The 12,429-nt window shown below is 37.6% G+C and overlaps 1 protein-coding gene across 1 annotated transcript in view; it reads right to left on the reverse strand.

Moving 5' to 3' along the window:
• Positions 1–9,680, reverse strand: part of dok7 (docking protein 7) — a 36,218-nt gene extending 26,538 nt beyond the window's left edge. The window contains exons 1-3 of the mRNA XM_015399052.1: positions 9,531–9,680; positions 9,393–9,438; positions 6,054–6,284 (exon numbers count right to left, since the gene is read on the reverse strand). Coding sequence (XP_015254538.1) covers positions 6,054–6,284; positions 9,393–9,438; positions 9,531–9,584 — 331 coding nt within the window. The 5' untranslated portion in view covers positions 9,585–9,680. The remainder of the gene's footprint in view (positions 1–6,053; positions 6,285–9,392; positions 9,439–9,530) is intronic.
• Positions 9,681–12,429: the final 2,749 nt, after the last annotated feature.

The raw sequence follows: 12,429 nt of genomic DNA on the forward strand, positions 1-12,429 counted from the left end.
GTTGTTCAGCATGGGGGTGAGTAGAAAATGAAGGCTAATCATGTTTTGGGTGTACTATTCCTTTAAAGAAAAGGTAGAATACACGCTACCAGAGGTAGGCAACACCCGGGGAGTGCCCTGTCCTACAGGTTTTGCATGCATCCCTGCTACAACACACCTGGGAAAAAAAAGGCCAAAACAATTTTCATTGTTGATAAGTTTTGCAGATTTCCGGCAATTACCATCTTTTTGTTTTAGGTGTGAGAAGGGATGCATGCAAAAGTTGCAGGACAGTGGCACTGGAGGAACCGACGTTGCCTACCCCTGCATGCTACCATATACACTCCTAAAGCTACTAGCAATGAACATGTGTTCATGTGTTGAAAATGTTGAGGTTAATGTGAAAACAATATCTGCTACCTGTCATTTACGTACCTTGGGCCTCAGTATATGATGAGAGGGTTACTCCCGTCGTGTCAGTATATGATGTGCAGGGAGCTTTGATCAAAGGGGTCAGTATTTGATGAGTTAGGGGACAAAAATGTGTTGTTTTTCACAATCTACCACCTGGAAAGTTAAAGCTGTAGGAAAACTGATGGTGTGATGGAAAACTGATAATGTACTTTATCTTCATTACTTCCTTACTAAAATGTGGCATCAATGTTGCTTGGAAGAACTGAAATAGGTGATGAATATATAGCAATCTTGTTGGAGTTACTGTTAAAGACTATAAAATACTTAAATCCAGAGCTGCAATAGAAAGGTTTATACTGGGCATAAACTTGTATTAGAATGGCTGTATCAAAGTCCAGACATCAATCGAACCGGAGATTGGTACATTTATACTCAAAGAGGCTCTCCATCCAGTTTGGATAGTTTTGCAAAAGGAAGAAAATTCAAACTTCTGTTTAGAACTAGTAACGTCTGATACTAGTTCTAAACTTGCAAAAAATGGGATTCTGTAAAACATGGACTCTGAAAGGGTAAATACAAATGCACAAATGAAGGTTTTTAGGTTTCATATTTTATTTCAACAAATCAATATAGTGTGTTTGAATTATTCTTTCTTTAGAAATTCAAAATAACACATTAAAGTTTGCAAAAGGTAAAGACACAAATTCTGCAAAACTACACGAAGCATTAAAACTCAGTAGAAAAGGTTTATTATAGCGATAATTACAATACAAAAATATTTGGAGAAGGAAGCACTCCATACACCCCCATTATAGGATTTAAAGTCAATTCAGTTAGATTAGGCTACAAAAGGATTATTTTAATAAAAATAAGAAAAATATTAGGTTTTAGGATGACCACATCAGCCTAAAACATCCAAAGAAATGAGTTTGAGAGGTGGAAGAGGTGTTTTGACAAATAGATTAACAGGTGTGTGCTTCCACAGCTTCCTGAGAAGCAGGCCAGCATTAAGGAGCCACAGACAAACAGATAAGGCTAATGCTGGCGACATTGCCGAAGCGTTGGCCCGCCGCATCACATCATCACTCAGGTTAAGAGGTTCATACAGGCCTTGAAAGCACCAGGCATGGTGGCCCTCAGCCAGCATTTGGGGCGGGAGGGAGGGTGATTGGGGCTGGAATGTGACATCTGTGCAGGTTTGGATGATTTCCACTTTGTGACATTAAGCAAAAGGCCACAAATGCACACTAAGTTGATAACATACTGCCACGACTGAATATTTTACTAAGCTTGTTTGTTTAAATAATGACAATTCTAAGGTCCTGTTTGAATCCAATCGAGCTTTATTTATAAAAAAAAATTAGAAAATATATTGCACAGACTCGGCTAAAACTCATTGGCTCCTAAAGCATCTAGAGCATCCCAGTAGGCAATGAGAATATTAGAAACTACACAAACATAGTATTGATGTAAAATAAAAAAATAAAAAAGCCAATAATCACCATTAAACCAACAACCCACTAAACAACAAAAGCCTGAGTGAAAATATGTTTGTCTTTTATATAGGTTTAAAAATGGCTAGAAGCGAGGACTACCTTATAAAGAAATAATCTCTTGTTTACTTTGGGATTCCCACAGCCCCTCTTCCTGCTAAAGCTGACAGTAATAACTTTCTCAATTCTGTTATGTCCATCAATGGCCCATCATTTCTTGGTTCTTGGTTTTCTCAGGCTCTGGATGCGTTTCATCTATTCACACTTTCCCCTGATTTTATCTTCAGGCTATATAATAAAAGTATTTTCCCACCAAAGTTAAAATTCATGAAAAATTATTACATAACAAATTCCTTTTACCTAAAAAGATTTAACACAAACGTACTAAATAAACCTTACATGATAGAAATTTATTAGTTTAATTTATCTTATTTACTTGAAATACATAATTGTCAGGTTTATGCATTTAGTATAACTAAAGATGTTTAAATTTAATACTAATGAGTATAATAATCTTTTTCTGAGTGTGCCCATCTACATTGTATTTTTCTATATTTTCTCCCTTCAAAGGTAAATATGTGCAAAAACAGAATTCAACGCTTGTGGTTCCGAGCTCCTTCTACCATATTGCTGTTGATCCATTATTAAAAATCTAAAATAAATGTAGATCCTAATAAGATAAAGAAACAAAATCCATATGTTAAGATTATGTTTACCATAAAGGGTCTTTAAAAAAAAAGTAGCTGAAAAACAGATTGTTTCTTTTGAGAGATTTCAGTCTCGCTTTCATAAGCAGTTTAATATCAGCTGACTCTAAACCAACCATTGTAATGGTTCTGCTGGATATTACATCTGTCTCTCTGACACTGTTGATCGCAGTGTTTTGATCAAGAGTCTCCAAGGGGTAGATGCTTTATTAGGTGGAGCTCTAGAGTGCATTAGCTCCTATATTTCTACCAGAACATTTTCATTCTGCTATGGCACTGCAGTGTCATTTAGGTTAATTCTCCTTATTCCACTAGAATGATAAAATATAACAACAAAATCAACAGCAGTGTTAGAGATAATTTTTGTGATTTTATTTCACCTTGTCCTGATATACTTTGAACTTTGAAAATAATTTTTTTTCAGACAATTTTGACAAACAACAATAAATAAATCCACTTCGAAAAATATTTCAAACAAACAACCGAAAACCCACAAAAAGAGACAGGTTAACATCAAACCAAACTCCAATTTCCAAACACACTAGATTCACCTCAACATAAATAGGAACAAATAAATCTGTCGGTATAGACATCCGGAGAACTGACATTAATGAATGGAAATTGTCTAAAAAGGGGTATGAAGAAGTAAAAGTTTTTTTTTATATCCCCTCTCCCTTTAATTGTAACTAACAGTAAAGCAACCTCCCTCTTAAACTTCTGTTTTTTTATCTACGGAAGCCCTGAAAGAAAAAAAATAAGTGCAAAGTTTTTTGGGTTTTTTCATGTTTTATTTTTTTGATCTAAAAGGCTTGAAAAGGATTTAATTTTTTCTCAAGTGCTGCAAGACACAATTATTTTTTTTTTCACCAACTCATTTTACTATGTGTTTATTTATGTAAAGTTGCTGTTTGCAACTCTCATACAAGCTTACTTTCCAAAGGCAGATTTGCAATTTTTCCACTATGTCAGACTCACCACAGGTAAGTGAAAATGGGGAGAGCAAATAGGATAATGATTGACAATTAGGAGGACCACTTATTTTGATGATCCACCCGGAAAAAAACATCCTCCACTATACCTTTAAGTATTTTAATTTACAAAACACCATAAATCACTGTTCTATTTATTCTATTACTTTTACTACCATTCTTTGTAATTACGTTTACGGAAAAGCTTATAGGATATCTTAAATGTGTTTTCAAGAAGATGCTTTTTCAACTGGACTATGATTTATTATAAAACAGCTGCATATCTGTAATTTACTGAAACACTTTAATGCAGCATGTTTATACAAAGGGAAATCACTTTGTGTCAGATGCTTTTCAGTATCTGACTCTTATTTTAAGCTTTGAAATCTCTCATTAGTCTTTAGACTCCTCCCTCGAATCTGTGAATGTAAATATGCTTGTTGCATCCCATCAAGAAAACAAGGTGAGTTGCTTAGTTTGAGTAAATATTTTCAACTTTTCTTTTAGGAGGTTTTGGATTCAGGGTTGGACACATGTGTAGCCAAGAGCTACCGGGGTGTCTTATACCTGAACACATACAGAGTATTTATTTGCACAACTCAGTTTGCAATGCAACGTTCTGCAGCACAACTTTTTAAAAGTGACACATAAAAAAACAGAAAAGACCCCCTAGCTATCACTTAGCAATCTAGCTATCACTTGCAGCTACAGGGGAGAAAGAAGGTGGACCAAACCGGAACTTAATGACAGCTGTTAGTTAGAAAATTTGATTGGCTATCGTGTAGTTGGTTAAAATTGAGAATGGTTAGTATTATTAAAAATGATAATTGAAACATTCATCTGAAACAACATTAAACACACGGGAGGCTCCAGTCATTGGCAAGACACCTTTGATGGAAAAAAAATTCAAATTGCTGCGAGCAGCAGCCACCACATCTCTTTGTCATACACTAGATACATTCATATATTTGTGGTTTGCCTAAATTAAGAAGCACAAAAAAAGTGTCCCCTCTGTAACTGACTACCAACTAACCAACTTTTTTTCTTCCTAAATTATGTTTATGAATTCTAATGTAACGTATTCTATTAACAAATGTTGAAACACATAACCCATCACTATAACAGCTGGAAAAAAAGCCTCTGAAATATATTCTCCAGAAATCACGGCAAGATTTCACCAAAAGACGACTGTTCTGACTGTTATCCAATCAGGGCTCTACTTTCTCCCCGTTTACCCCAATAATCAGAGGCTAAAACTACAACAGGGATTTCTATAGAGACTGACCGGCAGCGTCCTGCTGCTCTAGGGATGAGGAGAGATTGTGTCCAAAAGCAGAATAAATAGCTGGTTAATGCACAACTTAAAATCAGATGCATTTTAGAGCATATTAATGTTTTTTAAAGACTAAATTTATGAGGTTTAACAACATTCCTTAAGAATAATTTTATGAAATTTGGTGGGGAGGTTTTGCCTCCCTAGTATTCAATGAGAAATCGCCACTGTTAAAGAGTTTTCTGATGACACCGCCACCTGTGGCCAAAACACAGAACTGCACTCTTCTGCTCGTTCTCGTAGAGTGTGTCTGTTCTTGAAAAAGTTTTTTTTTTTTTTCACCTTATATGGAGTTGCCATCGGTGCCTGACTTGAGCCGGATGCTTCTTCTTTTGTTTTTTTAGTTTTTACAGCCTTTGGCCTTTGTTACTCATTTTTTTGACAGTAGGCTGACAGGAAAGGGGGGGTGAGAGAGGGGGAGAGACATGCGGCAAAGGACCACAGGTCGGATTCGAAACCGGGACAGCCACATCGAGGACTAAGGCCTCCCTACATGGGTCATGCGTGCTAACCGCTGCACCACCTGCACGCCCGCCAGTTGCTTCTGTGTTGGACTCATTAAACATGGACTTGCTTGACTTCACATCTACCGAACAGCACCGGAAATTCCAATCCAAAGTACATGCAGGATGCATTGGTGCTGAACTACTGTCTGCTCAACAAATTATGTTTTTTGTCGTAGATGGTCAAATAAACAGGCAGTTTTATAGATATTTTACAGTAAAAATGTACAAAATGTCTCTTAAAGGTAAAAGAGTAAAGAATGTAAAGAACTGAGCTACAGAGATGTCAACTGGCCAAATAATTTAGCAGCAGCAAATACTGAAACATTTGAACATTTCATTCCTATTCTTTAACCAATCAAAACTAAGAATTGATGGAATTTTCAGTCTATAAACACATGAACCAACAACAAGTAAACTTTGATTAACCTCTTTTAAATCAAGCTAACTTAATGGAAACACAGCACACTTCCTAATACATGTTCTTGTATTTGCTTTTGTTGTGTCTTTAGCAAATAAAAAAAAGATAAGCAAAATTTGGAAAAAGACAGGAAAAGCCTAATCAGAGGATCCTGAGTCAAAGGTTTAACAGCTGATCATGTTCAAAGTGTGAATGTTGGTTATCAGCTCAGAGGAAATTTGGAGGTAGTTCTCACCCTCTCCGAGGCTGTATCGCAGACGGAGCTCCCAGGCCTGCAGGGTCTCCCTGCTGTCAAAGCCAAGCAGAGCAGCCTGGTTCAGGCAGAGGATGGCCAGAGTAAAAGAAACCCCTTCATACCACTGTCCAAGTTCTAGGCCGCAGATCTGCTCCAACGTGACAATCCCCTTCTCTTTGTTGCCCTGGGCTTTGTCTGATTTGTCTTTAAAAACCAATAACACAAGGCAGTCTGGAAGAGAAGGAAAAGAAGAGTTTCAAACAAGATAGGGGACAAAACTTGATTCCTTGTTTTATTGTAAATATAAAAATTAGGGGTACATACAACTTAGTTACCTTGCTTACATATTAAAGATGAATAAAAATGAATTATTTTAGTTTAATGCAGAGAAAACCAGCACAGTTAATACACTGCATGAAATAAAAACAGAAAAAACCTTTCCAGTTTAGTTAAAATTTTAAATATTATATATTGTTAAATAAATGTCTGTTAAATACCAGAAGAAAGAGAGAGGGAGAGAGAGAGAGAGAGAGAGACTAAGGTGGCATGATGATGCCATGGCTTGGAAAGCTTCTGTCCCAAATCCCAAAGATTTGAGTTAAACAAATAGGACACCCCACATATATTTAAGGCAACACCTCAAAGAGGGTTCTCTTGTATGACAAGATATTAGGAAGCAAACTTTAGACCTCAACAAGTCAGATTCCTCCTTTCATACAATTACCACCTAAAACTGGATTGTCCATCAGTTCAAATGATATCAAGGCATAATCTGCAAATGGACGTCTATGGAGGATGACGAGTTCCACAATTTAAAAAGATTTAATATATAAATTATGAAAGAATTATCTAAATGTATAATAAATGTATTATTATAAATACAGAAGATATTTAATCACTATATAATCAATTATATAGGTCTCAGTGAAATGTAGGGATTATATATTAAAAAGTGAAAGTGAAGTGGCGACAAAGCCTTTCTCAAGCACCTATCAAGGTGCTCATTCATGAGCCTATCAATATTTATTTTTGATTATGTTAATGGTTGAGAATTTTGCTTCACAGCAGTAGGTTGAGTCAAACATAATCAAAATGTGCAGGGTCATCTTTGAGCACGCCATTACACTTTTCTTTCACCAGTTCACTGCAGTTCTTCCATTAGTCCACACTTTCTCTGCTCGCTTTTTCTCATCATATTCTCCTTTTTTCCCCATCGCCCGGCTTGCCACAGGTTTGCCTTCTGTGTCTAAAAGTGGCTCACCACCCAGACTGACAAAGCTCTTTGGCTCATTTATATCACATGTAGCCTGGTTCCTGGGGGCTCTGGAAGTCTTTACCATATTAACAGGAGAAGCGGCGCAAGTGAAGTTAGACACTGTCGTCTGACTTATAAATGTTTTCAATCAGGTTGGGTCCGGGTAGCCACCAGGTGAGTACGGATCCTGACCGCGTCTTTACCAAGTACAATCATTATTGACTAAAACACTAATTGATAGGAGATCGATTACATCATATTGAACTTTGGACATCAGGGCACACAGATTGGACTCAAACCAGCAACCTTCTGCCACCATATTTTATATCCTACACAAACTGGGAGATGCATTACTTTGTAGAAAAGGTACATTGCAATACAAGCTAAATACAGACTCCAGACTTTCAAAGAAATATGCCTGTTTAGCCAAAAAAGGGCTTTTCTTCATATGCAGTCCTTCACAGGTTCATGGTATAAAACAGAACTGAATCATTGCATGATAGAAAATGACAAAATATTCAATAAAATTTGTCAACTAACCCAAAATAATCAATGTCTGCAGAAAATAAAGACCACAGACTTGACTAACTACCGACAAGCATTTTAGAAATTGAAAGAATTGTGTGAGATGGAACCACAGTAATTGGTTTTTCTCATTAAGGATTCTCCTAAAACTTTTTACCACATTTATGTCAGCTTTTGCTTTCTAAATGCCCCGTGGTAAACTCTAGCAAACTGATGAAGACCTTACTGAGTTCAAAAGCTGGTCTAGCTTGAGCGTTTGCCCTCTGTAAATATTTCTAACCTTTAAAGGACAACTTCTACATTTCCTAGATATGTTTCCGCTATGTCTGATACTGTTAAACATATTTGGCTTTAACAGAAATGCTTCTTTACTTGATCAGCAAGAAGAGCCAAATTGTTTTCACATACAAGACATGTAGTTTGAACCCATTTTGTGAAATACTGGCATGTTTCTATGATTAAAAAGGTTTCATGTGCTGACTTTATTTATCTTTGACTCTACATTATGACCTACAGTAGCTGTCGGCGTGTCCTCCAACCTGTTGACACCTCTCAACCAATCAGTGTCAGCTGACTAAACAACAGGGTGTCCACTTATTGATGTCCTTTAAATACGCACTCACACAGGCACACACTGAGGAACACTGAGCATTAGTGAAGACAGCTGTATCAACACTGACATCAAAGATCTGAGGAGGAGCAGCACCCAGCCCTGATCCAACCTGTGGAGCATGTTAAGACCCCCCACCCAGCCCCCGTTTCTCTACCAGACCAATTAAACTTCCATATATTCATTTTGATAAGTTTAAATTTGAAACCTTTAAGAGTCAGGGGTCATTTGTATTTTTACTAATTTGTTCAAATGTCAGACAAACATTCATATTATTTCATCAAACTGTTTGTAAGATTTCCCTTTACTCCATACATTGTTCATCTACAGTCATCCATAAAGAGAACCTAGAAAGACTGAATAACCTGACTATGGGAAAAAGCCAGAGTACTTGAACCCTGGGATCAATGGGAAGATCATTTGAACTCAAAATAAGTGAGGATTTGAACCAGGAACCTTCATGTTTATATTTGCAAGAAGGTCAAAAAACTAAAACTAAAATGAGCACCGTTTTGAAAATAAGTTGCACGATTCGGTTAAATAATGAAAAAACACAAAGTCAAAGCATCTACTGAAATAAACAATTTATTCTAATTCAGTTTTAATTTGATCTTAGAATACAAAAAATATGTTTAGCTCATAAAATGTAGACTTGTTAAATGATTTAAACCCAAATACAGATGGATATTCTCAGCTTTAATGCGCCCAAACCATCATCCTCCCTCCACCTTCCAGCTGAGGACTTCTTGGCCGCACATAAACAAATAGTAGATATTTGTGACGTTATGAGAGCACCATTTATTTAAAAAGTTTACATTTGACAACAACAAGAAAAGGTTCAACTTAAAGCTGAAAATATATACTTAACCCCAGATTAATGCTCTTCCATCATGGTGCAAACCAAGCTGCGCACTGATGTGGAAAATACTCTAAATCCATATTTTCTTACCTGCTACAGGCGACGGCTTGCGAAAAACGAGCCACCTAGTCTTCCACTGTGAGAGGGAAACAAAACAAAGTTTTATGCTTGCGCAGAAGTTATTGAGTTTATTCCCCACAGAGCGAATAAAGACAATAAGGGAAGCACCTTTTTCCCATCTCTCAGTCTGGCGTATCCCTCCACGACAACAGAATCCGTCATCTTCAGTCATGGTTCCTGACAGCTGCACAGTCGCTGCCTGAATGAGGGGTCACTTTCAAAATAGCTGCTCTGCTCGCTCTGCCCCCACCCCTGCAGCCACAGCAAGGAGGGCACATGGGGGAAGAAATGCCATGACCGGGGCCCTGTGTCTGTCTATCCGTCCTTCAGGGCACTAACAGCCAGGGTGCCACCTGGACTGGGTGGAACCACCTGCTACTGCTGGGAAAATTGGGTGACTACAGCCAACCACATGATTAAAAAACATAGCATGTCAACAGAGCTGATTTTGATACAGTAAATATTTATGTTAAAGATCAAAAAGATATATTAGCAGACTTTAGAAATGGATAAAATCAGCTGCTTTGGTCGTTGATGTGGTTTGCAATACCATGTAGAAACGTTGGTATAATCAACCAATGGTTTGGGTCATGGTTTGACTCTGGTACCCATTTGTGGGTCAGAAGCTGAAAAGTTTGGGAGTCTCTGATCTAAACGATTATTTATCCTGATGGAAGGAGAATCTCAGTGCAAGTCTCAAGTTGTTTTCTTTACTAAAACATGTTTAGCTTCATCCGTCTTCATGCATCTTCATCCGTCTGTCATGAAGGTTGTTTGAAATGTTGTTTAGATGTGGTAGAGATTGACACATAATGGAGCCTGGGTTAATTGTGGCTTGACTATATGACTTTGGGAGCTTTAAGGTGCATTCACTCTGAATGTGAACATGGAGCGAATGATTTACATGTTATCCTCATTTAAAGCCAAAACCATGAGCTTAAATGGCAGAGTGAGTAGAGCGAAGCGAGAACTGCAGAGGCACAGTCAAATAGAACATAAATTCACCAGAGGTAACTTGAGGTAACTTTTCTGTCTATCCACTCTCCATTAATCATTCAGTGACTGGATGTGGACACAGAACCCACTGACCTGTAGGGCAGTGGTTCCATAGGAGCAGAGTTTATGAACCCTGGTGTAGACTTATGAATTGTCTTTAGTATTAGTATTTACAAGAATGTACAGAGAAGGCAAAAAAAAGTCAACATTAATATAAAGCCCTACCACCTTTTTTTTCCAGCTAAAGAGGGTTGCGAGGGTTGGATTTGCATAAACCAGCCAGAAATCCACTGAATAATAACAAAATAGGTCTGAATTTATCTCCAAAAAAGTGTTCAAAGATGATAAACTGGGGCCAAAAACAGAGGTCATTTCAATCTGAAAAACTCACACAAAAGAAATACAATTAGAAGAGTTTTATTGATACATTTACTTTAGTCTTTGGGGCTCAGACCCCGGCAGGAAACTTTAGAGTTGAATTTATTTTGCCTTGATATGCATAAACAGGAGTAAGAGTAGGGATGTTTCCCAGAGGCCTGAAACTGGTGTGAAGATGGATGAAGTTGGTCAGTCTGTGACTGCTGTATGCAGAGATCCAGTGGACTGCATGAGTTGGTACTAGTGCTTCACTCTGGGAACTGCAAGAATCCAGCTTGGTTTCTCAACACTGGTTGCATGAACCTCTCCATGATGAGCAAGCATGGAGCGACAGTGGAGAGGAAAAACTCCCCGTTGGGAAGAAACCTCTGGCAGAACCAGGCTCAACATGGCGGTCTTCTAGCCGACCGGTTGAGATGAGACAGGGAATGTAGCAAGAGTCCAGAAGGAATGACCCTCTGATGAAGCTTTAGCTACGATGGTGGAGAAGGGGCTGAAGGTGGGTGAATCGGGTCATCTGAGTCAAAGTCCGACATGGTGCAACCACTGCCAAGGCTTTGGATAGTAGACTGAGATGGGGATTTGGCGACTTTTTAAGATGAGCAAAGGATGCTGATTGGCTTTCGTGGAGGTGTGGTTCAGAACTGATTGGCTTGTGACGTTGGCGGGCATCGTTTATTCAGTTGAACTTCCGCCTAGGCTCCATGAAACAGACTCAAGTTCAGGTACTAACACAAAAAACTGAAGCACAAACTGACCTTTTATACACGACATGATGGAAACTTAAACAGTGGCTGATCAGACCACTGTTGACTAGGGGGATAACTGACTATTAAACTAACAAACAAGAAAACTGAATTAAACAGACAAATACTTGCCAGACAAGCACTTTTTAAATTGATTTTTTTTTTTACAAAACTATTCAAAACAAAAAATATCTAAACACTTGATAAACAAATGTACCCTGGCATTACAACAAGTGGTATGACCCGCTGATTAGGCTGAGACCATATAAGGAGATGAAAGCTGGAGCTCATTGTAGCCTTCTAGCAGCAGCTCCAAAGGAAACTGGCAACTCATACAAAAATCGAATCAATCGCAATTTAACTAAAATATAATAAACAAAAAAAGTTAACTAAACCTGTGCACTGCAAATAGCCAGTTAAATGTCAAGCTAATAAAAAATATTTGAAATCTAATTGTAACTCATTTTTAAAATGAAAAATATACAGTAACCACGCATCTTTAGTGTGCGACAGCAGGCGGTCAAAGGGGTTTTTAGTACTATTTCAAGCATTTTGATTGGTTGGATGACTTCAAAAGGAGACGTCTACCCAGGGCATCATTCATAAGAAGATCTCAAACAAGTCAGGAATCAGGTACTTGGCTTAATGTGTATCTCCATCACATGTATATCTACATCAAATGAGAACCCCAGACTATGGGAACACATAGCATCTCAAAAGCTCAATTATAGAAATTGCAAATTTCTAATTTCCTTAATATATAACTTCACCTCCCATCGGCTGGACATTTTAAGTTTCCAATATATGTAATCATAATAAAATTTTTAGGGATTTAACAAAAAACTTTAGCAAATTCCAATCAATGGCTTTAAAAAGAATGAGAAATC

Source organism: Cyprinodon variegatus, unplaced genomic scaffold (assembly GCF_000732505.1).
Source record: "Cyprinodon variegatus isolate N-32 unplaced genomic scaffold, C_variegatus-1.0 Scaffold985, whole genome shotgun sequence".
NCBI classification, from domain to species: domain Eukaryota; kingdom Metazoa; phylum Chordata; class Actinopteri; order Cyprinodontiformes; family Cyprinodontidae; genus Cyprinodon; species Cyprinodon variegatus.